This window comes from Lepidochelys olivacea (genome assembly GCF_965140295.1).
Source record: "Lepidochelys olivacea isolate rLepOli2 genome assembly, chromosome: 2".
In the NCBI taxonomy this organism is placed as follows: domain Eukaryota; kingdom Metazoa; phylum Chordata; order Testudines; family Cheloniidae; genus Lepidochelys; species Lepidochelys olivacea.
This window is the reverse complement of record NC_140412.1, coordinates 178,483,169-178,508,865: the sequence shown is the minus strand read 5'-3', so window position 1 is coordinate 178,508,865 and position 25,697 is coordinate 178,483,169. Positions and strand designations below refer to the sequence as shown.

The window sequence follows — 25,697 nt, the reverse complement described above, 5'->3', positions numbered from 1 at the left end:
TGTCAATTAATTGCAGTTAACTCACACGATTAACTCAAAAAATTAATCGCGATTAATCGCAGTTTTAATCACATTGTTAAACGATAGAATACCAATTGAAAATTTATTAAATATTTTTGGATGTTTTTCTACATTTTCAAATATATTGATTTCAATTACAACACAATCCAAGTGCCCAGTGCTCACTTTATATTATTGTTCTTATTACAAATATTTGCACTGTAAAATGAGAAACAAAAGAAATAGTATTTCTCAATTCACCTCATACAAGTATTGTCGTGCAATCTCTTTATCATGAAAGTACAACTTACATATGTAGATTTTTTTCTTACATAACTGCATTCTGAAAACAAAACAATGTAAAACTTTAGAGCCTACAAGTCCACTCAGTCCTACTTCTTGTTCAGCCAATTGCTAAGAGAAACAAGTTTGTTTACATTTACAGGAGGTACAGCTGACTGCTTCTTATTTACAATGTCACCTGAAAGTGAGAACAGGTGTTCGCGTTGCACTTTTGTAGCCAGCATTACAAGGTATTTACATGCGACATATGCTGCACATTTTATGCCCCTTCGTGCTTCGGCCACCATTCCAGAGGTTATGCTTCCATGCTGTTAAAAAAATAATGTGTTAAATAATTTGGGACTGAACTCCTTGGGGGTGGTGAATTGTATGTCTCCTTCTCTGTTTTACCTGCATTCTGCCATATATTTTATGTTATAGCAGTTTCACATAATAACCCAGCACATGTTGTTCGTTTTAAAAACACTTTCACTGCAGTTTTGAAAAGACGCAAAGAAGGTACTAATGTGAGATTTCTAAAGATAGCTACAGCACTCGACCCAAGGTTTAAGAATCTGAAGTGTCTTCCAAAATCTGAGAGGGACGAGGGGTGTTCTATTATTTTCTTTGTTAGGCCTGTCCTGTGCTAATAAACAATGGTCACATAAACACCACCCTATACCGGAAACCTACTGACCGCTATTCCTACCTACATGCCTCCAGCTTTCACCCTGACCAGACCACATGATCCATCGTCTACAGCCAAGCTCTGCGATACAACCGCATTTGCTCCAACCCCTCAGACAGAGACAAACACCTACAAGATCTCTAGCAAGCATTCTTACAACTACAATACCCACCTGCGGAAGTGAAGAAACAGATTGATAGAGCCAGAAGAGTACCCAGAAGTCACCTACTACAGGACAGGCCTAACAAAGAAAATAACAGAACGCCACTAGCCGTCACCTTCAGCCCCCAACTAAAACCCCTCCAACGCATTATTAAGGATCTACAACCTATCCCGAAGGATGACCCAACACTCTCACAAATCTTGGGAGACAGGCCAGTCCTTGCCTACAGACAGCCCCCCAACCTGAAGCAAATACTCACCAGCAGCCACATACCACACAACAGAACCACTAACCCAGGAACCTATCCTTGCAACAAAGCCCGTTGCCAACTGTGCCCACATATCTATTCAGGGGACACCATCACAGGGCCTAATAACATCAGCCACACTATCAGAGGCTCATTCACCTGCACATCCACCAATGTGATATATGCCATCATGTGCCAGCAATGACCCTCTGCCATGTACATTGGTCAAACTGGACAGTTTCTACGTAAAAGAATAAATGGACACAAATCAGATGTCAAGAATTATAACATTCATAAACCAGTCGGAGAACACTTCAATCTCTCTGGTCACGCGATTACAGACATGAAAGTTGCGATATTACAACAAAAAAACTTCAAATCCAGACTCCAGCGAGAAACTGTTGAATTGGAATTAATTTGCAAATTGGATACAGTTAACTTAGGCTTGAATAGAGACTGGGAGTGGCTAAGTCATTATGCAAAGTAACCTATTTCCCCTTGTTTTTTCCTCCCCCCTCCCCCCCTCCTCAGACGTTCTTGTTAAACCCTGGATTTGTGCTGGAAATGGCCCAGCTTGATTATCATACACATTGTAAGGAGAGTGGTCACTTTAGATAAGCTATTACCAGCAGGACAGTGGGGTGGGGGGAGGTATTTTTTCATGCTTTGTGTGTATAAAAACATCTTCTACACTTTCCACAGTATGCATCCGATGAAGTGAGCTGTAGCTCACGAAAGCTTATGCTCAAATAAATTGGTTAGTCTCTAAGGTGCCACAAGTACTCCTTTTTGTGTTGTTTCTGTGGATGCAGACTAACACGGCTAGCCCCTGATACTATTTCGTTTGTTTTTTTTTTTACAGTGCAAATGCTTGTAATAAAAAATAAATATAAAGTGAGCATTGTACATTTTGTATTCTGAGTTGTAATTGAAATCAATATATTTTAAAATGTAGAAAACATCAAAAAATGTTTAAATAAATCGTATTCTTTTGTGTTTAACAGTGTGATTAATCATGATTAATTTTTTTAATCGCTTCACAGCCCTAATATATAATAAAATAAAACAAAAAAATTCCACTTTTTTCAGAAGTGTCCAAATACAGGGAAATGATTGACAGTAATGGATCAAAAATACCTTTACAGATAATTCCTAATGGCCAGATTGTGCTCTGATCCCCATTCACACCCTTACTAATAGGCGCTGACTCCTGTTGATTTCAGCTGAAGCGTGAGCATATCTGAAGGCAGAATAAGCATTTTTAAAAAAACCTCTCTCTAAATACACAATTAGACACCATTCCTGTGGTCCGAGTTGTGTAGGCAACCCTTGACATCCACACCAAGTGCCATTTAAAGTCAGTGAGGCTCTGCTCAGGTGCAAAGGATGGGTTCACCTTCACAATCACATTTCAGAACTGCGGCACTATTCAGTACAATGTTATAGTCTACTGTGTCGCTGGCTCTTTTAATTACTGATGAAGACCATTGTTTTGAGTAATTTGTGTTTCATCAGTGCCATTTTTTCCTCTTAGAAACCACAGAGATTAAATCATAATTGCTTAATTTTTTGGTGCCCATTTTCAAAGAGTTAGGGTGCCCAAATAATAAAACCAATAGCAAAAAAACAAAAAATGAAAACTGTAATTTGGCAAATATTAATAAATTGGAGTTTATACAGAGTCGGGGACGCCAACAAACAATACGAAACCATACAACAAAGAGAAAAAGTATTTTTTTAAAACTGTGCAAAGGAAAAAAAAATCTTGCACATAATCCTGAAGATTGCCACATAAGTACCTTTGTGGGGAGAGAATTTCACAGCCCTGGGCTCCTGATGGAGAAAGCATTAGTTTTCTGTTATCTCAAAATTGTATAGTATTCAGCACTTTCAACATCAACCATCTCAATTCAAGAAATTAAGAAATTAAGTTAATTTGCCCGATACTAATTTCTCCCTATTGTTACTCACACCGTCTTGTCAACTGTCTGTAATGGACCACTCTCTTACCACTTATTTTTCCTCACTTGGTATCCTGCTGTTAATTGATTTATCTCATTAGACTGACCTCACACTTGGTAAAGAAATCCCCATCCTTTCACGTATTTATACCTGCTCCTGTATTTTCACTCCAAGCATCTGATGAAGTGGGTTCTAACCCACAAAAGCTTATGCCCAAATAAATTTGTAGTCTCTAAGGTGCCACAAGGACTCCCCATTATTTTTGCTGATACAGACTAACATGGCTACCACTCTGAAATCTGAGGACAAAGTAGCTTGTATATTCTTGCTTCAGTAGGCTGAATATAGACCATTATTTTAAACAGTTTTGCCTCTGTGTGTGTAATAAAAATATGCTCTTACTGCTTTTCAGCACAGATATAGGAAGATATCCCACATCAGGTTTAGGTCAAGAGCTTCAACTGCAGGTGAAAATGATGGATGTTTCCTTTAGGGATGATGGAATGTAGAGATGGTACATCTCTGACTGATTGAATTTAATGCTTTTAGGACTTCCCTCCAGCCCCCACAAAAAAGAAATAAAAAGATCAAGAACGTGATCAAAATGGGATTTTCTTTTTTTAAGCTATGTGTTTTTAAAAGACTGCCCCTTTTGTTTTCCACAAAATTTCAATAAGTCCTCCTATGTTGCCGGACAGGAAAAAGCATAGAAAAATACTAAAACTTCTAAAGGCCTCCTCCCATTGCTGCTGGAGGACCTGCAGCCCGGGGAGTATGTTTTGAAATTGACAGGCATTTACTTCACAGAATAATCAAGATCACTTGTGTAACTCCAGTGATGATGAATGTACTTGTCTTGAAAATTAATCAGACTTGCCATGGGAGAATAATGTTTATGTAGCCTTAAGTAATTGACACTCTTGTTGAAAGGACTCCAATTTCAGAGTATCCTTTTCATTCAATAACCATCCGTGTTTTACTGTGGGGCACATCTATATGCATTTTGTTAGCAAGAAATTCCTGAAGTGCATCAGAAGCTGGAAGCCTGTGAAATAATCATTGGGTCCCCTGGATCACGAAAGGCTAATGGGAGTAATTAAAGAAGATAGGGACATTTCTGAGAAGCTAAATTTCTTTGCATCAATCTTCACCACAAAGGATATTAGGAAGATCGGCACTATGGATCTTTTTCCTGATAATAAAGATGAGGCACTAGCAGAGATTAAGGTGTCAGAAGTAGTAGCGCTGGAAAACTGCTAATTTAAAGTGCAATTAGGCATTAGGCCATGACTTATAAAGGTGCTTAAGTGGGAATTGGCTAAAGTACTAGCAAATATACGGACACTCATTAAAAACAGCTGCTGTACTAGAGGATTGAAAGTAGCAAATGTTGTGTATATTTAAAAAAGGCTCTAGGTGTCATCTGTGAGATTGCAGACCAGTAATCTTACGTTTGTACAAAGTAAATTGATTGAAACAGTAATTAAAAATAGAATAATAAAACACCTTGAAGACAACAATACGATAGGGTCTAATTAGCACAGTTTCTGTAAAGAAACCGTAATTCTCACTAATCTATTATAATTATCTGAATGTGTCAAAAAAGTAGTGGGTACAGAGGAACTGCTTGACATAATTTACTTAGGCTTTCAAAAAGCCTTTGACAGGATTCCTCACCCAAGAGGCTGCTAAAAAAAATCTAAGTAGACAGAAGAAGACAGGGCATGTATTGTCATGGATTGGAAATTGGTTAGGTGAGAGAAAGCAAAGAGTAGTGTTAAACTATCAGTTTTCATTTTTGCAAAAGGTTAGCAGGAGGGTGCACCAAGCTTTCATACTGTATCTTGTATTGTTTAATATATTTATGAATGATCTGGAAAGGGAAGGAGCAACATTTGCAGATGACTCGCATTATTTAGGTTACTCAAGACCAGAGAGGGACTGTGAGGAACTTCAGAGACACTTAAACTAGGTGAATGGGCAGCACAATGGCAAATCAAAACAATGCTGATAAAGGCAAAGTAATGCCATTACAGGGGAAATTGTGAACTACTCATACACTTTACACAGCTCTAATTTAACTCTATCAGCTCAGGTCAGGGACCTGCATCATTGTGGAAAGTTCAGTGAATACCTACAGTGTGTAATTAGACTGCAGAACTCAGTGCTACAGGATGTCTTTGAGGCCAAGAACGTAGTAAGATTCAAAGAGAGATTGGACATTTATGTGGATAAAAAAGAATATGCAGGTTTAGAATAGTTTAAAACAAAAAAGAATATTGGAAGGGAGATAAAACCCGTACCTTAGACCAGTCCATCCTGTGCTTTGCTGCACATTGGGCTACCCACATTTGCCATCCTTGCCTGTCAACTGCCCTTCTCTCCAAATCTTCCCATTACATGTTGCCGTGCTTGATATCATTCAGAACTGTTCATTTCCATGTTATTCACAGTCTTCCTCTCTTTCTTCTTGCATTTTCGGCTTCCATTCAAGGGCAGTACTTCGTAAGCATTGTTTTTCCATTCTCAGCACATGTCCCAGCCACTGGTGTCTTCTTTTGTAGATTATTTGTGAGAGAGTACCTTGTCCAGTAATTTTTCTGACTTCTTCATTCATCTTCCTTTCTCTGTATTTTATTCCCAATATTCGTCTCAGACATTTGTGATGAAATGCATACAGCTTTTGCATATCTTTCTTGGTAAGTTGCCATGTCTCACTACTATATGTTGTGATGGCGATAACAATTGCTTTGTACACATTCAGTTTTGTCTTGAGAGAGATATTTTTGAGTTGCCAGATGTTTTTGAGTCTTCCAAATGCAGCATTTGCCTTCCCAGTTCTTCTTCTTCCCATACATCAGAGCTTAAATCAATTTCTGTTAGGGACCAGTATGTGACCATCAAGGGGGGAGAGATTTCCCACATCTCTCTATTGTGGGGTTTCTTGCTCTAAAGCATTTGGTTCTGGATATTGTCAGAGGGGATACTGAACTGGATGGATTAAGAGTCAGATTCATTATGCCTGCACCTATGTTCCTAAGCAAATCTTTGCCAGGAAGTTACTTTGATATTAATCAAATATATAATTAAAATGGATTAAAAAAGAATAAAAAAGTTGTATCAAACGTTGTACTTGAGAATAGGTGGTTTCAGCTGCCCATGTGATATGGGTTTAATATTTCTATCCCATGACCACAAATTAGTTCTGTTGTTGTTTATTATTAGTAGTAGTAGTTGTATTACTACTTCTCCATTTCTACCATTATGATTTTGTTAAACGTATTCACTAAAGGTGAAATTTCCTCCTCTGCAGAAGGCCAACACAAGGCCTATGCACTAGCATTCTTCTTTAAGTTATTGTCCCCAGAGGTGCTCCTTGTGAGGATGTGCGTGCACCTGTGCACACTTGAACAGAGATTTTGTCAGCCGTATCCACAGGTCTGCTGTCTACACATCCTTGTGCTCTGGTATAAAGCTATGTAGGGAGGGGTGGAGTTGCTGCTGCTCCAGTTCCTTCTCAGCTGCCTGCAGCTTGAGACAGAGGGTCATTGTGTCCTTTAGCTAGCTACGCAGCTTGCTGACTTTTCTTCCTTATTTTTTTATTTTTGATGTCTTTGCTATAGTTTCATTTTACTGTTATTTTTCTATTGAATTTAGCACAACTTTGTGCTCCCCCCATCCTTTTTTGTTTGTTTGGGCCTACATTCCATTCAGCCCTCTCCATCTCCAGCTTTTCCTGGTGGGTTATGCCCAAGACCTTGGAATTCATACCCTGCCAGACCTGCCACAGATTCTTCCCCTTCAGCAACAGGCAATCCAACTGCCTTGGCTGTCTTGGAGAGACCCATGTCCTCTCTAAGTGCAAGTGAATTCAGAAGCAGATCCAGAAAGGGGACAGATTGAAACTGCTGCTGATGGTGCATTCTCTGAGATCCATGGGGTCTGGGCCCCTCATTCTCAAGCCTCCACTGCTCAGAGTGCGCTGGTACTGCACCAGCCCCAACTTCATTAAGCAAAGACCATGGGGGCTCTCAGATTCTTTGCAACCATCTAAAAGAAGAGACCATGGTCTCCAGAAACAGAGACCAAGAGAAGAAGAAAGTCACTCTCCTGATCAGAAACAAGGAGTTCTCACATCCCGGTATTGATATCACTGAGGCTTCTACCTCCTCTGGAACTGAGTTCACAGTGCCACCAGAAAAGATCCCAACATGCAACACACCGAGATGCCTCCTGGCAAGTAACCTCATGCAGCACCGGCATCAGTACCAGAACTGGAGCATTTTAAACACAAGGATTCCTCCAAGTCCAAGGTCTTAAAGTAATTGTCCTCAGTATCATCTTTCTCAGATCACAGTAAAGAGCATATGGACCTCCGTTCCTTACCGTCCCCAGTACCTCGCAACAGTATCCAGATTCTCCACTCCCGTCCAGGTTCCTGTCTCAGGAGGATCTCCAAATCTGGAAGAGCATGAATTCTCTCTTGAGGGGTACCAAGAGGGATTTCCCACCAGTATCAACTTACCCTCTGGAGCTGACTTATCCTCTGATCCTACTGCATCCTTCTACAAAGACTTGACCACTGGAAACTGTTCAGTTACTGGTCCCTCCCAGGCTTCCAGTAGTGATGTGACCCCTGGTACTGATGCCTCTTGCTCTGCCACTGGACACAGGTGAGGATACCTCGTCTGACTCAGATGTGTCCATACAGGTTTCCCCCATCTTTCTCTTCTAGCTTCCCTTCCTTGAGATGTGTCTTGAGGAAGAGACCACCAGCAGACAACTGGCCCATCAACCCTGGAAAGGGCTCCCTGGGGTCCTGCCCTGTTCCTTATGGCCCAGTACAGTAGGCTTTTTGGAACCCGTGGGACCTCTATGAGAACAGTTATACAGTGTGCTCTCATGCAAGAGGTCCGGTCAAGAACAACAGCTGCTGCCAGTGGGCCACCTTCCACAGGAAGAACCTCCAGAACAGCAGGAGCTAGGCGCAGAGGAGGAGACACCACCATTGTACAAATCCTGTTCCTCACCGGATGAGGCTGTTATGCCTGCCCACACACCCCACCATCCTATGGGATGATTCAAGGTGTTTCCAGACCTCAAATCCTTATGGGTCCTGTTGGAGGAGATCAACATTGTTTGCTGAACATTTTACATACTTTCCCCCTGGGGAAAATTGCTTTGCCCTTCAGTGTCCGTTAGTCCTAGCCCCTTTGGTGTGGCAAACACCAGTGACCATACCACTCACTTGTAAGCAGACTGATAAAAAAATACTATATTCTTTCCAAGGGTTCAGAGTATCCTTTCTCCCATCCTACCTCTAACTCTTTGGTCATCAGTACAATTAATGTAAGAACTAGACAGTATTGGTCTTGATCAGTCCCTTCTGACAGGCAACTTAAATGCATAGACTTTCTTGGCAGCAAAAACTACTTTTCGGCTGCTCTGCAATTCATGGTGGCCAGCTGTTATGCCTCAATGGGAAAATATGACTTTACAAATTATTTCATGTTTTCTCAACATCTGCCACAGGACCAGAGGGAGCAGTTTCAGGATCTCATCACAGAAGGCCAGGAGATTGTCAAGGCTTCTCTTCAGGCCTCACTCAGCATCACTGTCATAGCTTTGCCCTCTGTAGCTACCACTATAGTCCATGCATTGAGTATCTTGGCTGCAATCCTCCAGCCTTCCCTGGGAAATACAAAACAACTGTGGAGGACTTTCCCTTTGAGGGCTTGAAACTCTTCTGTGGTTCCTGGATGGGTCCCTCTACTCCCCCCAAAGACTTGCTCAATACCTTGGCATCTACACACCTGTGAAAAAAAGGAAATACTACAAGTCTCAAACAGCTCAATGGTCCTGCCCATTTATCAAACCATGAGATTGACTGAACTTCCCAAAAACAAACCTAGATTTCCCAAGAAGGCTTCATGGTTGAGAAGGAACTGGAGTGGTGGTGGGTCCATCCCTCCGTATATATCCTTGTACCAGAGAATGAGGATGATGTGTAGGGTGCAGGTGTGGACACTGTTGACAGTATCTCCCATTAAATGAGAATGGGCCCATGCAGATCCTGGCATGAAGTACCCATAGGAACAAAATATCTTGAAGAACTCTTTTGTCTCAATGCTTTGAAATGCAAATGCCTTGTGCACTAGGGTGAATTTCATCTTAATGTTGGATAATTATCACTGCCTGTAGTATAAATTAAATTTAAATTTGCTTCATGAAAATTGGATAAAACCCCTTCTGTACAGAAAAGAGAACTGTAAGTGAAGCTAGGATAGGCAGTCAGTGCAATATAATTTACAATATGCAATACAGAACATTGCAGCATAGCGTATCTCCCTAGCATTTTCAGTCCCAAGTATCACAAAATACTTTGCAGCCAGTTACAGATTATACATGAAAATACAAATAGTGTGTACAAGTTATCCATAGGGTCTCTTTGACTCTGATAGTTGTCTCTGTTGCCTTTGTGTTTAATATTTGTTTTAACGTTTTTATTAGACATCCAGAGATGTTTGGGAAAAGTGCATTCTTGAACTAAAATTTAATGTTGTTAATGTTGTTGATTATTAGACTTCAGGAACTTGGAAATGGTGAAATAGAGAATGCCAGTTATGCAGGAAAACTTAACAGGAAATATACAACATGTCAGTTCCTTTGTGTGTTTGAATCTAGTATGCCAATTGTCCCCCCTCAGTGGTTTTAAACCTGTCCAATATCTTGGCAGACTATCATGTTATGTATCTTCAGGACATTTAGGAGGTGGAATCCATGGCAGTTCATTTCTGCTTCAGAAATCCAGAAACCAATAGAAAATATCATCTTATACTTGCTAGTTACTGCCTTTGCTTCAGGACCATTTGTGCTGCCTGGACACCGGTAATTCTGCCTTGCAGACAAGAAATAGAATTGCACTTATGGAAATATCTCAAGAGGGAAATACGGTAGAGAGAAGGACTTCCGACTCGCTGAAAATTGAATGCTTTCAAGGAAATGAGCTAAGCTTTACAAATGGTATAAAAAGACTTGGAATTTTGGATTACACAGGATAAGCAGAGCACACATATGCTCAACCGGATGTCCTGAGGACAGATTATATAATCGTACAGCAAATAAATATGTAGTTGATGTTGTTATCTGACCAACAATTGTGTTTTGTTAAGTCTGACATATGTTTCAAATGTAACGGAGGAAAAACATTGTACTGCTTTAAATCAGTGATCTTTATGATCAAAAATAGGACACTTTCATACATTGGACTCTTACCCACATCATGTCTATTCTTTTGTTGTTAAATAAATAAATAAAATGTGAAGCACATTACTGTAATTAAGGACTCAAGAAACCCATTGATCCATATTTGGAAATGTTGATAATTTTGGTTTGCATCATTGCTGGATTGCATCAGACAATCAGATAGAATTATAAGTCAGTCTAACCATGATCTTGGCCCTAAGGCGTAGTCTTTGCATTTCCAAGGAACACATGCAGCACATTTTTGTTGTATTATTGACTGCCTGGGAAGAAGTCAGTGAGGGGGGTGGGGTTGCTGTGCATTCTTTGGAATCTGAAACGGAGAGTTTAAACCACATGCTCCTTGTTTGTTCCTAGGTTTTCAGAAAAAATGACCACCAAATGGCTTGAACTCTTTGAAGGTAGTGGTGTTCCATATGGTCCAATCAACAGTATGCAGCAAGTATTCTCGGATCCTCAGGTCAGTTCTCACGGAGCCTTTGTGATACATTAGTAACATGTTTTACAAATATTCAAATAACAATTGCTTTCCTCCACACCAGCTTTCAACTACCTATAAAAATGTGATTCAAGTCATTTGTGTTGAGTATGAGGCTAGTAACATGGTATGATTACAACAATCATTAACTGATGACCCTAAAATGGATTGCACATTTGGAAATATAGCCTTTTCCATATTGCATCAGGCCATTGGTACATCAAGTCTTGTACAGTATCTTGCTCTCTTCAGTGGTCAATATCTGATTCTTCAGAGGACAGGAGGGCAAGAATCCATAACATTTTTCTATGCAAATACTGCAGTGCGGGAAAATAATTCTTCACTCTCACAAGCAATCATCCTAGTCTTTATCGCAGGTGTAACTACAAAGTATATTGATAAAATTATCAAACTTTGAATACAGTTAAATGAAAATATGATGCAGAAATATTTTGAGCCTTTTCTTGGCTAGGAACTCCCAAGAGCTAAGAGGAATTTGTCTTTTGTTTTTAGTATTTCACAAAGTTAAATGTTTCTTTATTCATAACAGATACCATACATTTGGTTAAAATGTTTTTACCTTCTTATGCCCATAAACATATGAAAGCTGGGCACTGCACTGATTTTCCCATTGGAGCTTGTTGGGTTGATTGTTCTCTCGCCAGCTCAACCAGCTGTCTCAGACAAAGTTAAGAGGCTATATTTTGCACCTATTTTGCTACTCAGTGAATCTCATTTAAATGAATTTATGATGTTGGAATAAACCTATTCCATAAAGACTATACATCTACTTGAGTGCAAATGTATGCAGAGTGAACATCCTCTGAATCAAATATCTGATAAAGGAATGAGAGTGTTCAAGGAATCAAAATGCATCACTAAAAATTGTAAAATAGAATTGATGACTGAAATAAATGAATCTGTTCTGTATGTAGTGTCTGCTGTGCACCAGTATATACCAAGACTGTGCGCCAGAATAAAAGAACAGAAAAGGAATGTGTGATAAAGGAACACATTTATTGTATACCAAGGGCCTGCATTTATAAAGCTACTGCTGCATACGAGTGGAAGTTTTGGTAGATTAATGCACTGTTATTCCTTGAAATGAGGTAGCACAATGCTGACTTTGCCTGTGGAGGATAACCAGGCCAGCTTTCTCACTTCATAATTTTCACAGGGATTAAGCTTGGGTTTTGTACACTACATTGCAGAAGGCTTTATTTTACTCAGGGGTTAGTTGGTTTGGGGAGTTATACGTAGGGTGATACTGAAAAGGAGATCCTGCACTTTTTTGTTCAATGGGCCACAAAATTTAAAAAAGTCAATGACGATATGAGAGAGAGGATTTTTTAGAGGTTAAAACGATGATGTGTTGAAAGGGAGGTGAGGGGGGAAAGTATCACTAAAGTGCCCCTGCTGAAAACTGCATACCAAATTGAAGGGAGGACTGTTGTAGTTTCCCTGCTTCTGACAAAGTTTGCTGTCCCTCTGGATTCTGTTAAATCATCTCTACCATGAGACACATAATGATGCCTTTGCCTTTGAAATGGACCAGATTGCACCAATTGCCAGGTTTTTTCAAATTGTTTTTCTGTTAAGGAGCATGCTTATTCCCAACTTCCCTCATAGAACTTCCTGAAAAATTGTGTTACTTCCACACACTTCTCTGAATTCAATATTGCACTATCTCTCTGTTCTCATCACTTTTTGGGAACAAAATGTAAGCATTTCTAGTGAAGTGCGGCTTAATGGGTTTGTTTAGTAAGTGGCATTGGCTCACTTCCTGATTATAGTTCTGAGAAAATGCTTATGCTCAAACGGGAAAACAAGTGAATAGTCCCTTTTCCCTGGAACTCAGGGTTTATCGTATAGTTATGGGAAGAAATGTGTGGTAGAATCCCTTGTTGAAATATTAGCATCACATCACTGGTTTAGATATATTTTCTACATCATTATCTCTCTGAGAGGTGAATCTAAGAGAAAGGACCAGTGCAGAGAGCAGTAAGCTCAGTCTTCCATTTGTGTTGGATATTTTGTTTACATTTGTAATTGCACTTTATATTTTTGTGGCGAGTACTCCAGACATCTGTAGATGGGTCCTCCATTGCCCTTCCCAATCCAGTATCTCAAAAATGACTTGGACTCAGAAGTTTAGGGCCAGTTCAGGAAAAAGTTAATGAATTTGCATCTATCCCTTTATTCTGGGATGCTATTTTTCACCTGTGCATCCAATCACTGTCCTTGGGTTTCATCATCAGCACTCACGTGTCTGCATAAACCACCAATATGCTATACACATTCTCACTCTTCAACAACAACTTTACCCTTTCATAGACCATCTTGTCAATTCACTTCCTGTACAACAAAAAGTACTACAGTGGACTGGGACTGGGTAGAACAGAAAATCCACCAATCGCTCAGGTTCTGTAACCCAAATATCCCCAACACTCCCAAATCCCATTTATAACAGGAATAGAAGACATTTCCCAACAAGACCATACCATAATCATAGTCAGAGTATCAGATATGTAAAGCTTGTCCCACTTTTATTGATATACAGTATAAGGACTTCATGATCACTGAAATAATGGAAGAATTCTTTTTCGTTCATCTTCTCTCAAGATCTGTCTAGACTAGGAAAATCTGTATTTAGGAGACGTTAGCTAACTTGCGTTAATAAACACATTTTTAAACACCACTTAGCCCTAAACGTAGACAAAGGCAGTAGGATTTCAAACTCAAGGATTTACCACAATCAGCTAACATTTTAAAATTCCACTAGCTTTGCCTCGTAGAGAACCAAAAGCAATATCCAAACCAGTGGCTTTTGGATGTGGATAGACTTTCCTTTACCTCTGACCCGGATACCTTTGGAATCCACATGCTATGAAGGTTCTTCCCCTGGCTGTCTTTTACTAGAAATAGTACTAAAATATATATAATATATATAATATCATATAATATATATATTCAGCAACATTAAGTCTTGAAACAATTTCATTAATTTTCATCCCCATTGTTTCCTAATCATCTTCAGTTTTTTGGCATTCATAATATAAAGCAGCAGTCATAAGATGTGGGCTCACACTACTGGTGACTGAGGCTTCACAATGTATTGCACGTCAACAACCATCAAAGCATTATGCCAGCACAGCTGTAAGCAATGCTGCAGAATGCTTTACAGTGCACCACAAGGCCTTTAACAGCCAAAGACCAAGCACATGGGGTAAAACTGAAGAGGAATGGAAGCAAGACTGAAGGGAAAGGGAAGCAAGTCTAAAAGGGTGATACAATTTAATCAACTATAGGTGTGAATCTTTCACCCACCATGGAACCATGGGGGTCAAAAAGGGGCCATATAATTTCCTTTGTAAACTCAGATTGAAACAACAACTTGTCTGACCCTGGGACTTTTTGTTAACATCATTAACAGCTTCAATCATACTCAAACTGAGCTGCCAAAAAAATGAAGTTTTTGACTAAGCTGGATTGCCAGGTGATACATTTTTTCCATGAATGGAATGAAATGTTGTCTACCTTTTCCCAACTGATTATAATCTTTTATTCATTTGTAGTGTTAAAATGAATACTGCAGGCATTCTCACTGCTAAGTTAATCAGTGTCTTTTTGAGGGGGAGGGAGACAGAGTTTAAAAGGGTTGAGAGACAGGCATTTGCTCTTTTAGGGACACTGATACAGTAGTTAAGAAAACATTCTTAACCTGCTAGAGGGACAACTGCTTTCCTTAAGAAATGAGAGGGAGAGAGAAAGAGAGAAAAGTGTATTTATAGAAGGTCCTATAAAGACACTGTATAGGCTATCTGCTTGCAGCGTTTTATATTCAGACTTCTTTTAAAATATGTTCTTTTAATCAGGCCAAGATCATACAGTACATTAAAAGAATTCTTTAAAAGTTTTAAAAATTTACTGGATGACCTCAGTGCGGTCCTATTTAGCATACCCTTGGGAACATGTGTATGAAATACAATGACAGGTTTCAGAGTAGCAGCCGTGTTAGTCTGTATTCGCAAAAAGAAAAGGAGGACTTGTGGCACCTTAGAGACTAACCAATTTATTAGAGCATAAGCTTTCGTGAGCTACAGCTCACTTCCTCAGATGCATATCGTGGAAACTGCAGCAGGCTTTATATATACACAGAGAATATGAAACAATACCTATTCCCACCCCACTGTCCTGCTGGTAATAGCTTATCTAAAGTGATTTCCAGCACAAATCCAGGTTTTCTCACCCTCCACCCCCCCACACAAATTCACGCTATCACCAGCAGGAGAGTGAATTTGTGTGGGGGGGTGGAGGGTGAGAAAACCTGGATTTGTGCTGGAAATCACTTTAGATAAGCTATTACCAGCAGGACAGTGGGGTGGGAATAGGTATTGTTTCATATTCTCTGTGTATATATAAAGCCTGCTGCAGTTTCCACGATATGCATCTGAGGAAGTGAGCTGTAGCTCACGAAAGCTTATGCTCTAATAAATTGGTTAGTCTCTAAGGTGCCACAAGTCCTCCTTTTCTTTTTATGAAATACAATGTGGTTTGAGGTTTTTCAAACAATACAAACTTAAAAGAGAATATGTATTTTTTAACAGAAACAATTCAAATTCCTCCAAAAGATAAAACAAAACAAAAGCAGGTATGCACCATACTGCAGATAGGCCATGAAAGCATAAAGATCTGTGGCTATTAAGTAAGGGGAATGAAAGTATTCTTCTCACATTTTTCATTAGGTGTTCTGTCTTTTACAGTCATCGTACAACGCCATTGTTGTTTCCAAATGGCTGGCAGAAATTTAAAAAAAGAATAAGATGGCTGCATTATGGACAATTTAATAATTTGGTAGCTAATGTTTAAAACCACACTCCTTGATACATTTTATCATATCAATGCTGTGAGCAGAAAATAAAAATGAAAGTCCTGAAATGGTATTTTTTAGCAGAACAGTTACAGACATACCACACAAGTTGAGTACATCAGGTGTAAGACATCATCCTGATGCATCACTTCTGAGAAGTATTGGGAGGGAAATATCAGAGTTGAAATATCACAGCTGGCTCTGATTTCAGCTCATGCCAAACACCTGCAAGCTCTAAAAGGATACCAAAACAAAACTCCACCCTGTGGCAGAAGGCCATCCCTTAACAACCTTTTCCTGACTTTGCATCACTATAAAAATTAATTTAACATTTTTACAGAACCCTTATTTTTCATGTCCCAGAAGACTAATACAGTTCCTTTAACCATTCTGCTGAATATGCCTCAAAACCAGAAAGTTAAGAATTGAAATATTTGATAGTTGGAAATTATCTGATGTTTTCATCTTATTATTTGTGAAAGCCTGTGAAATTGGTGGGTTTTATTAATCTCTAGACTATATCATATTCTGTAAATCATTTCATTTGAACACGTCCTGGCAAAAATTTCCTAGCATCTGGTAAAAGCTTCCACAATTGAAGGTATGAACACAAAAAGCAACTCAAGAAACAAAATGTATTTTAATGTGTTTAGTTTCTTTTTTTTAAAGTGATGCACTTTAAGGACCATGTTTTGAATCACTTCAGTGGTTAATATTTACTGAAACAGTTTTGCAGTCCACTAAGGGTTATTCAAGTCAAGTGAAATTATATTCTTGTCTATAATACTGCAGAGAATTTGTTACATAAAACGGTTCCTGCGACTGAAAAACAGTTCATGAAGGCCTTTAGGTTATACAGTGTTTCTGGAAGTAATTTCTAGTAGACAAGTGAAAGAGAGGAATTAAATTTTGCATTTATCTCTTTAAGTATTGGACCTGGTTGGAAATTTTCCAATGGAATGTTTTTCCAGAAAAAGCAAAGCATTTTGTGAGAACATGTTGCCTTTAAAAAAATTGTTTTGAAGTGAAAATTGGAGAAAATGCCCCACATCTTTCAATATGATTGAAACATTCCATTTAGACAATTTTCAAAATGAAATGTTTCAATTTCCATTTCAAAATGACTTTTCATTTCAATTTTTAACACTAGGAAGTATGATATCAACAGTTGAAATCCAAATGAACACTTTTAATTTTGTCAAAATGAAACATGTTGATTGACCAAAAATGCAATTTTTTCCAGAATGTTTGTGGAAAAATTTGAATTTTTTGTTTTTTCTGTTCTGAAACCAAAGAGATTTCAGAATTATAAAACTCCCCTTGAGACAAAATTATGGTTCCTGCCCACTCTAGGACAGTGGCTACTGTACCCCTTTTCAGACTACTGTACCCTTTTTGGGAGTCTGATTTGTCTTGTGTACCCCAAATTTAACTTCACTAAAAATTACTTGCTTACAAAGTCAGACATAAAAATACAAAAGTGTCACAGCATGCTGTTACTGAAAAGTGTGTGCGCGTGTATGTTAGTAATACATATGCCTACATGTGTTATGAAGAGCAATCCCTTCTATTATAGACTCCCATTTTATGAAGATCATAAATTTCCTGAACTGGCTTTGAAATTAAAGAGGGAGCCTGCAAGGACGTTTTCAAAAAGTTGCATTATGGGTTCTCAGTTCAGGAGCCTAGTGAGAAGCTTCTCACTGACCTTTTCAAAACTTCAGTTGTCTTTCTTCACTATGCTCCAGCATTAGCAGTTCACGACACAGCTTTTTCAAAGCCCTTTGGTTGGTTTCTCTCTTTAGAGAGGTTGCACACTGGTTCACTAATCCTGGAGCTCAGTGAAGTGATGCCAGTCAGTTTCAAAGAGTCTGTACTTAAGGTCCTGTAATCTTGGAATGCACTGAAGGCCATGCCATTGAGCTTTCAAGGAACAGTGTTTGCTGGTGTGTAATTTCTTTGAAGTTCCTAACAGCATGTTAATCTGACTGGCATTTTCATTCTTGGATACAGTGCAAATTTGGAGTCGTAACTGAGCTGAAATTACCCCAAGAATTTCAGTTTATCAAAGTTTGGTGAATATGGGTTTCATTATACGTAATAATACACATCCTTAAATTATTACATTGTAATCCCATCACATTTTGCAAGGTAAGTGGGGTTGTCCTTGGTCTGTCTTCTAAGGTATATCTAAGTGCTTGGAGGAGTTGGTGCTGGTGATTCTGTACGTGGCATTCTTCCCACAAAGTCTGTACTGAACCAGTGCCGCTGCCTAATGGTGGTAGACACTGTGCTGCCGGATGCAGTCATTTGCTTGTATTATACATTCATAGTTGCATGCACTTTCGGTTACTAAAGATCCTGAGGCAGTTTTTAATAATAATAGTAGTAGCGTCCTGATCAAATTTGAGCTTGAGAACTAATATTTTGCCAACTTAAATTCCCTCAGCAGTTTCAGTTGAAGAGAGTATTTTTCTTCACTTGTTGTGTACTCTTTCCCCTAAAAGTTGTGGAAAGTAATATGTACATTGCTTATCAGCCTAAGAAGGTTTTTGATCTTTAGGTAAAGAAGAACCTCTATCTTTCATTTTCAGAATATCACAATGAAGTAGACATGTATCCAAACTGAATTAAGTGAAGTTAGGATAGAAAGAGTTTGCACAGATATCAAAGGCAAAAGCTTTGGACGCTCAAAGCCAATTTTCAATATATGATTTCAGGTAACTGTAGTTGAGTTTTGACTTGTTTTTGAATTTCTTAATTTCAGTGTCAGACTGTGTCCAGGAATTTCCTGTGAAGGAAGATAGCCTGGGCTTCTTCTCTGGGAAAAAGGGCTGGTCTGCACACAGTTTTTGTACTCCTTTAACTAAATCGGTTTGAAACTGGAGTAATTAAAGTTTTACAACCCCCTAATGTGGATGGCATTATACTGATATAATGGTGTTTATACTGGTATAGCTTATTCCTGTAAATTTAGGAAAATAAGATATACTGGCGATAAGGGATCTTTATAGAGGCATAGCTGCATCCACGCTAGGGAACGTACTGCTTTACCTGTTCTGTTTTTTTTAAAAAAAAAAACACATCCCTAACCCAAATAATAGTACAATAACTGTGTGGACAAGGCTATAGTGTGTTTCTACTGTCCAGCTGCCTTTTCTGGGTTTTTCAGCTGAGCCCTGAAAATCACAAAAGAGATATGAATCTCATTTAAAAAAGCCAAACACTTGATCAGCGATTAAAGAGTCCTTCGGGATGCCCCAGGTGAGTTTCCGATGTTTAGGGCAGTGCTAGAGGTGCACTGAAGCTCACACTGGGGACACTTTGCTAGGTGTTTGTCGTTTCATACATACCTGTGCTATGTGTAATGGCCCATAAAAGGGGATATTCCCATAATTCACAAATAGCCTTAGGAAGAGGATGGCAAACAAAAACCGACCAGTAATAGCACTAGAAAGGGAACTCTTGGGCAACATGAGAGAGAGAAGATGCAAAGGTGATATTTCAGGAGTTTTGACCCTAGCTCAACAGTGGAAAAAGAGACAGACACATGAGCATGGCAAAAAATGGAGGCTGTAATGTTGTTAACTTAACCTAACTCCTGAAGGTCCAAAGCAGGATTGCAACAGTTACCGGGTTGAAGACATTACAGTGTGGATCCCAATTTGGTTGCCAGGTATCAAGAAAAAAAAAAAGGAGTGGGACCAGCTCTTAGCCACCTCAGCCAGCTAAAAGGGGCTAAAAGCTAAATTTCCCCCCTCACTGTTATCTCACCCAAAATTTGAAGGACTAGACAAGGGATGCTGCAAGCTGTGCAAAACATTGATGATTACACCCAACTTGCAATGCAAAGGCCCAGGCTCAGTGCCTGTCCATCCCTCTGCAGGAGTTTGGGCCCCCCAAAACTGACCCTTATTAACATGCAATCCATACTAGGAACCTTCTGTATTTGTGACCAGCCCTTATTGATTATTAGGACTTGTTCCTTTTTCATTGTTACATGCCCTTTTCCTAGGTACCGTTAATGTGACTATACACTTAAATTTTTGCAGTGTGTTGGTCCTGTAACTTGACACTCAATAATATATCTAGCCATTAAGTTAAAGACTGATTTCTAGAACTGCCTTTTTTTTTGATAGGCTCCCACCTACCCAGTAATTAGTCTGTTAGAAATAGCATCATTTATAAATATTCTTAATACTAATCAAATCAGTATGACATTCAGCATCTCTTCTATGGAAGTTTAAAATACTTGGAAATCAATATAACAATCCTTCATGTCCTTATCCCCTAAATATGCTGTCCCACCATTTTAAAAATTAAAATGTGATCAACTAAATGTAGCCATTATAACTGAAATGAAATCAAAGGAAAAAATGAGAAGCAATTTTTAAATCAAGTAAATGTGTGGATATATCCCATATGACAAAACTTTGCAAAAATAACTGCAAATTGCTGGTTCTTTGAGAAATATTTGCTGTCACAAAATTTTTCTTCTTTTCAGTTCTGTCAGTTCTCTCGTTGTAGTAGAACTAAACGCAAACACTCTCACTCTCACTGCACACGCTTTCTCTCTCTCTCATTATAGACGACTGATGGAAAAATAAACACCAAATAAGAGCATCTGGAGATGGTTTATTTCTTTACAAGTTGACTGGAAGACAATGTTGAAACAGACACTGCTGTCGTTTCACAATACAGGAAATTTGGAAAAGGTGTCACAGCTGTTTTAAATAACTTCATTTTGAGCATGCCAGTCATGTGGGCATGAGCCTTCACTTCTTCACTAGGAGCAGAGGAGGAACTCATCCTGCAATAAGTGTAACTTAATTGAAATCAATGAATTTCCACCAATTTGGCCCCTTAAAGGCAAAAATCAGTGCCATGGCCTAACTCAGCAGGGTATTTAAGCGTCTTCCTGACTTTAAGCAACTAAGTAGTCCCATTAAAGTCAATGGGACTACTCATGTACTTAAGTATGAAATGGGGCCTATAATTGATTATATACTTCTTAATATTAAATAGTAAAATATGTGTGTGTGTGTAAGTGATCTAGGCATTTAAAAAAAACCCAATAACACTGAGAGGTAGAATGATTCAGTGAAAGGCCTGATTGGTAGCCTTGGGAACCAAAGTCTCCTATTTAACCTAAACAGAACAGTTATGGTACCTCACAGGAAGCAGCAATGCAATGTTGTCCAAACTGTTTTGCCAAAGTGCTTCAAATCTAGCCTGGGAGGACATGCTTTAGGCTTGGATGAATAATTCAGTCCCCTGCCAGTTTACTCCATGTCATTCTGCTGAGACACCATCAGATTTGCCAGTTATGCAGGTGGTTAGTGTAAACCTGGTCACTAGGGGTTGAGCTGAGACCACCAACTCTTTCTCATTAATTTTGATGGTAATAGCTTTGGTCACTACTGATCAGGGCAGGGTTACAATAGATGACAACAGAATTAAATATGTGATAGTATGTGATAAATCCATTCTTTTAAGGAAGTATAATATACTGTTTATCTAAACTTTTGTCAAGTATTGTACCTGAATCCATATAATAAGACATATTGCACAATTTGTATAAGAGGTCTGGGATTTTATTAACTAAAAAAATTGAATTTAAACCTGTAATGTATTCATTTACTTCATCACTGGAAAGATATTTGAGAACTATTTCAGCACTTTAGGGTGCAACCACAGCATCCCAGCCTGTATGAGTTTGGAGTCAATAAAAGACCACATTTGCATTATTATCTCTGAAAAGATGCAAAGGTTTATAGAAAATGTGTTGTAACCTGATGTGATCATCTCTGCAGTTATGATAGAGATTGACAGATATTTTAGACATTATTCATGCTGAGAAATGTCTATCTTTTAAAATTTCAGCATGCTAACTTAAAGGAAATGCTGTATTTTCCCCCAAAGCCGCTATGTCCCCTTTGCTTGAAATCTCTTGCTAGTTTGTTGTGTGTGGAAAACACACATCTTCTTCCCTCTATTTAGTGGCTCCACATAGGAGAGGGCTGCAATATGGCAGTTATTTCAGCTAAGCGGTAACTCCACCCCTTTTTTTTTCTGGTGCTGGCCTTATTGCAGCCATTTGTCAAGGAAATGAAATGCTAAATGTATCTACATTGAGCTAAAAGCACCTGTAGTGGCCAAACCAAAGGAGCATTTTGCTGATATATATGTCCCAAAATCAACTTGGTGAGTGTGTCATGTAAGTCCCTCCAACAGATCAACTTTTCTTCATTGCTGCCAAGATATGCATTTATTTGTGCTGCTTACCGAGGTCTTCCCCATCTGTCTGATAGGAGAATGTAGCAATGGCATTAGTCAAGATGAAATTCTGTTACTGTTGCGGATTTTTAATACCTTATTATGTTCAATGTCTCAACTTTATTTTTCATTACAAAGTTGTGTTTAGTCATTTTAAAATTAGCTGAGAACCAAGACAGGAAGTTCAGTGTTTTGGAAATTTGTGTTAATTTATAGCTCAGAATATATGTATTAGTAATATTACTACACAGATGATGCATACATATAATTCTTAATACAGATTTATGCTACAGGTCTGGTCGATTGATAATATCAATAAAGAAGTGTACTTAATTGTGTAAAATAATTACTAATTATGTACATAGTAATATACTTGATTGTGAAGTGCTTTGAGATCAACTTATGAAAAATACTATATAAGAACTAGGTATTAGTATTAAAAAGAGTATGAATACACACTTAATCACTGGGCCATCATTGTGTGCGGGGTAAATAACATGGTTTTAAAGTATTTGCAATTATTTATTTGATAGATTCAGGCTCCACTTAACTAATACATATTTAGGAACCTTTAATTTTTTTATTCTAAGTATACTGTACTGTTATGTCAAGATGGGTCTAATGTCCATCTATTACATTTAATATAATCAAAATGACCAACAAATAATTTTTATATGTAGTAAAAGAAAGAAAGCAGCAGTTAATATAACTTTTTCTATACCAATTAGCAAGGAGTAGATTTTTAGTAACAATTCAACTGGTTGGACACTTCAGATTAAGTTTAAACTATTTTAGTAACAGTAAGCAGCAGGAGAAGAAAAATATAGTTTATATCCATTTTATAGGCAAAGAGCTGTAGACGGTTTGGGCTAAGTTGCTTTCTTCACAAGGTTCATACTTTTATTACTGTAACAGAGTGGCTGGCAGACTTTGCAGAGGGATCGAGGGCTTGTCGAGTCGTTTGAAAAAGTGCAGGGAAATTACATCTGAGTCACAGTGGCAGATGCATCTTGTTAACTCCAACCTGGGTATAAAAGGGGTTGGAACAGAAGAGGCAGAGGAAACTAGAAGCTGGGATAGAGGCGGTCTTGCGGGGAAAACTCTTGGAACGGCCAATCTTGCGGGGAGAAAGTTTAGACTTTGGTATATGTTCTCTTGTTTTTGAGTTACCAGCAGAGCCAAATGCCAAGAAAAAGGTAAGTATGGCAATATACAATTTATGTATGTTTTGTTCAGAACATGTTAGAAACTCCACCTGCGTACAATTACTTTGTGTTTTCATTAGGGCTGTCAAGCGATTAAAAATTTATCGTGATTAATCGTGCAATTAAAAAAATTAATTGTGATTAATCATACTGTTAAACAATAATATAATACCATTTATTTAAATATTTTTGGATGTTTTCTACATTTTCAAATATATTGATTTCAATTACAACACGAAATACAATGTGTACAGTGTTCGTGTTATATTTATTTTTGATTACAAATATTGCACTGTAAAAGCAAAACAATGTAAAATTTTAGAACCTATAAGTCCACTCAGTCCTACCTCAGCCAATCGCTCTGACAAATAAGTTTGGTTACAATTTTCAGGAGATAATGCTGCCCACGTCTTGTTTACAATGTCACCTGAAAGTGAGAACAGGCATTCGCATTGCACTGTTTTGGCTGACATCGCAAGATATTTACGTGCCAGATGTGCTAAAGATTCATATGTTCCTTCATGCTTCAGCCACCATTCCAAAGGACATGCGTCCATGCTGATGACGGGTTCTGCTCGATAACGATCCAAAGCAGAGCGGACCAACACATGTTCATTTTCATTATCTGAGTCAGATGCCACAAGCAGAAGGTTGATTTTCTTTTTTTGGTGGTTCAGGTTCTGTAGTTTCTGCATTCGAATGTGGCTCTTTTAAGTCATGTGAAAGCATTCTCCACACCTCGTCCCTCTCAGATATTGGAAGGCACTTCAGATTCTTAAACCTTGGGTCGAGTGCTGTAGCTATCTTTAGAAATTGGTACCTTCTTTGTGTTTTATCAAATCCGCTGTGAAAGTGTTATTAAAACAAACATGTGCCGGGTCATCATCCGAGACTGCTAGAACATGAAATGTATGGCAAAATGTGGGTAAAACAGAACAGGAGACATACAGTTCTTCTCTAAGAAGTTCAGTCTCTCATTTAATTGAGTGCAGTTATGTAACCAAAAAAAAAAAATCTACATTTGTATGTTACACTTTCATGATAAAGAGATTGCAATACAGTAATTGTATGAGGTGAATTGAAAAATATGATTTCTTTTGTTTGTCATTTTTACTGTGCAAATATTTGTAATAAAAATAATAATATAAAATGAGCGCTTTATGCTTTGTATTCTGTGTTGTAATAGAAATCAATATATTTGAAAATGTAGAAAAACATCTAAAATATTTAATAAATTTCAATCGGTATTCTATTGTTTAACAGTGCGATTAATTACGATTAATTTTTTTAATCACAGTTAATTTTTTTGAGTTAATCGCATGAGTTAATGACCATTAATCAACAGCCCTAGTTTTCATAAACGGAACAGCTCCAAGGTCTTGAACCTGCAAGGTGCTGAGCACTCTGATCTCAATCCCTCAAAGCACTTAAGCATGTGCTTATCCCGAGAAGTCCCAATTCCATTGACTACAATGGGATTACTTACACTCTTGTTATTTTGTAGTACTCTAGGTGTAAAAGATTTGCCCATTTTATAAGGTTTTTTTGTTCCATTAAGAGCAAAAGGAAGTGTGTATGGAAAAGGAAAGTGATATTATGTAAGTGGAATGTCATTGGCTTATTTCCTTCCGCCTTAAAGCCATATTCCATATCCTCTGCTTCAAGGTTTTTCACAACTCTACCGTGCCTACAACTCTGTTCTCATTTCTTCCTCCATCCTTTCTCCTTATGTACTCCCTTGAAGCCTCTCTCCCTACAATCCTTGCTGTCTTCTCCCAGCCTTTGCTTCACATCTTCTTTCCCATTGCATCTATCTACCTTATCTAATTTGTGTAATCTCTGACTATATAAGAATTGCTATTATCATTATTATGGTATTTTTAATGGAGCCATCATCATAGTGCCTTGGCATATATGGACACAAAAAGGAAGCTTACAAGAAGTGGAAACTTGGACAGATGACTAGGGAGGAGTATAAATATATTGCTTGAGCATGCAAGGGTGTAATTAGGAATGCCAAAGCACAATTAGGGTTGCAGCTAGCAAGGGATGTGAAGGGTAACAAGAAGGGTTTCTACAGGTATGTTAGCAACAAGAAGGTGGTCAGGGGAAGTGTGGGACACTTACTGAATTTGGGAGGCAATGTAGTGAAAGATGATGTGGAAAAACCTGAAGTACTCAGTGCTTTTTTTGCCTCGGTCTTCACAGACAAGGTCAGTGCCCAGACTGCTACGCTGGGCAGCACAGTGTATGGGGAGGAGAT

The 25,697-nt window shown here is 38.4% G+C and overlaps 1 protein-coding gene across 5 annotated transcripts in view; it reads left to right on the top strand.

Moving 5' to 3' along the window:
• Window positions 1-25,697, top strand: part of SUGCT (succinyl-CoA:glutarate-CoA transferase) — a 485,165-nt gene that overhangs the window by 227,393 nt on the left and 232,075 nt on the right. For all 5 annotated transcript variants that reach the window (XM_084621188.1, XM_084621190.1, XM_084621191.1 and 2 more), the window contains one exon: window positions 10,963-11,065. In XM_084621188.1, the coding sequence (XP_084477314.1) occupies window positions 10,963-11,065 (103 nt within the window). The remainder of the gene's footprint in view (window positions 1-10,962; window positions 11,066-25,697) is intronic.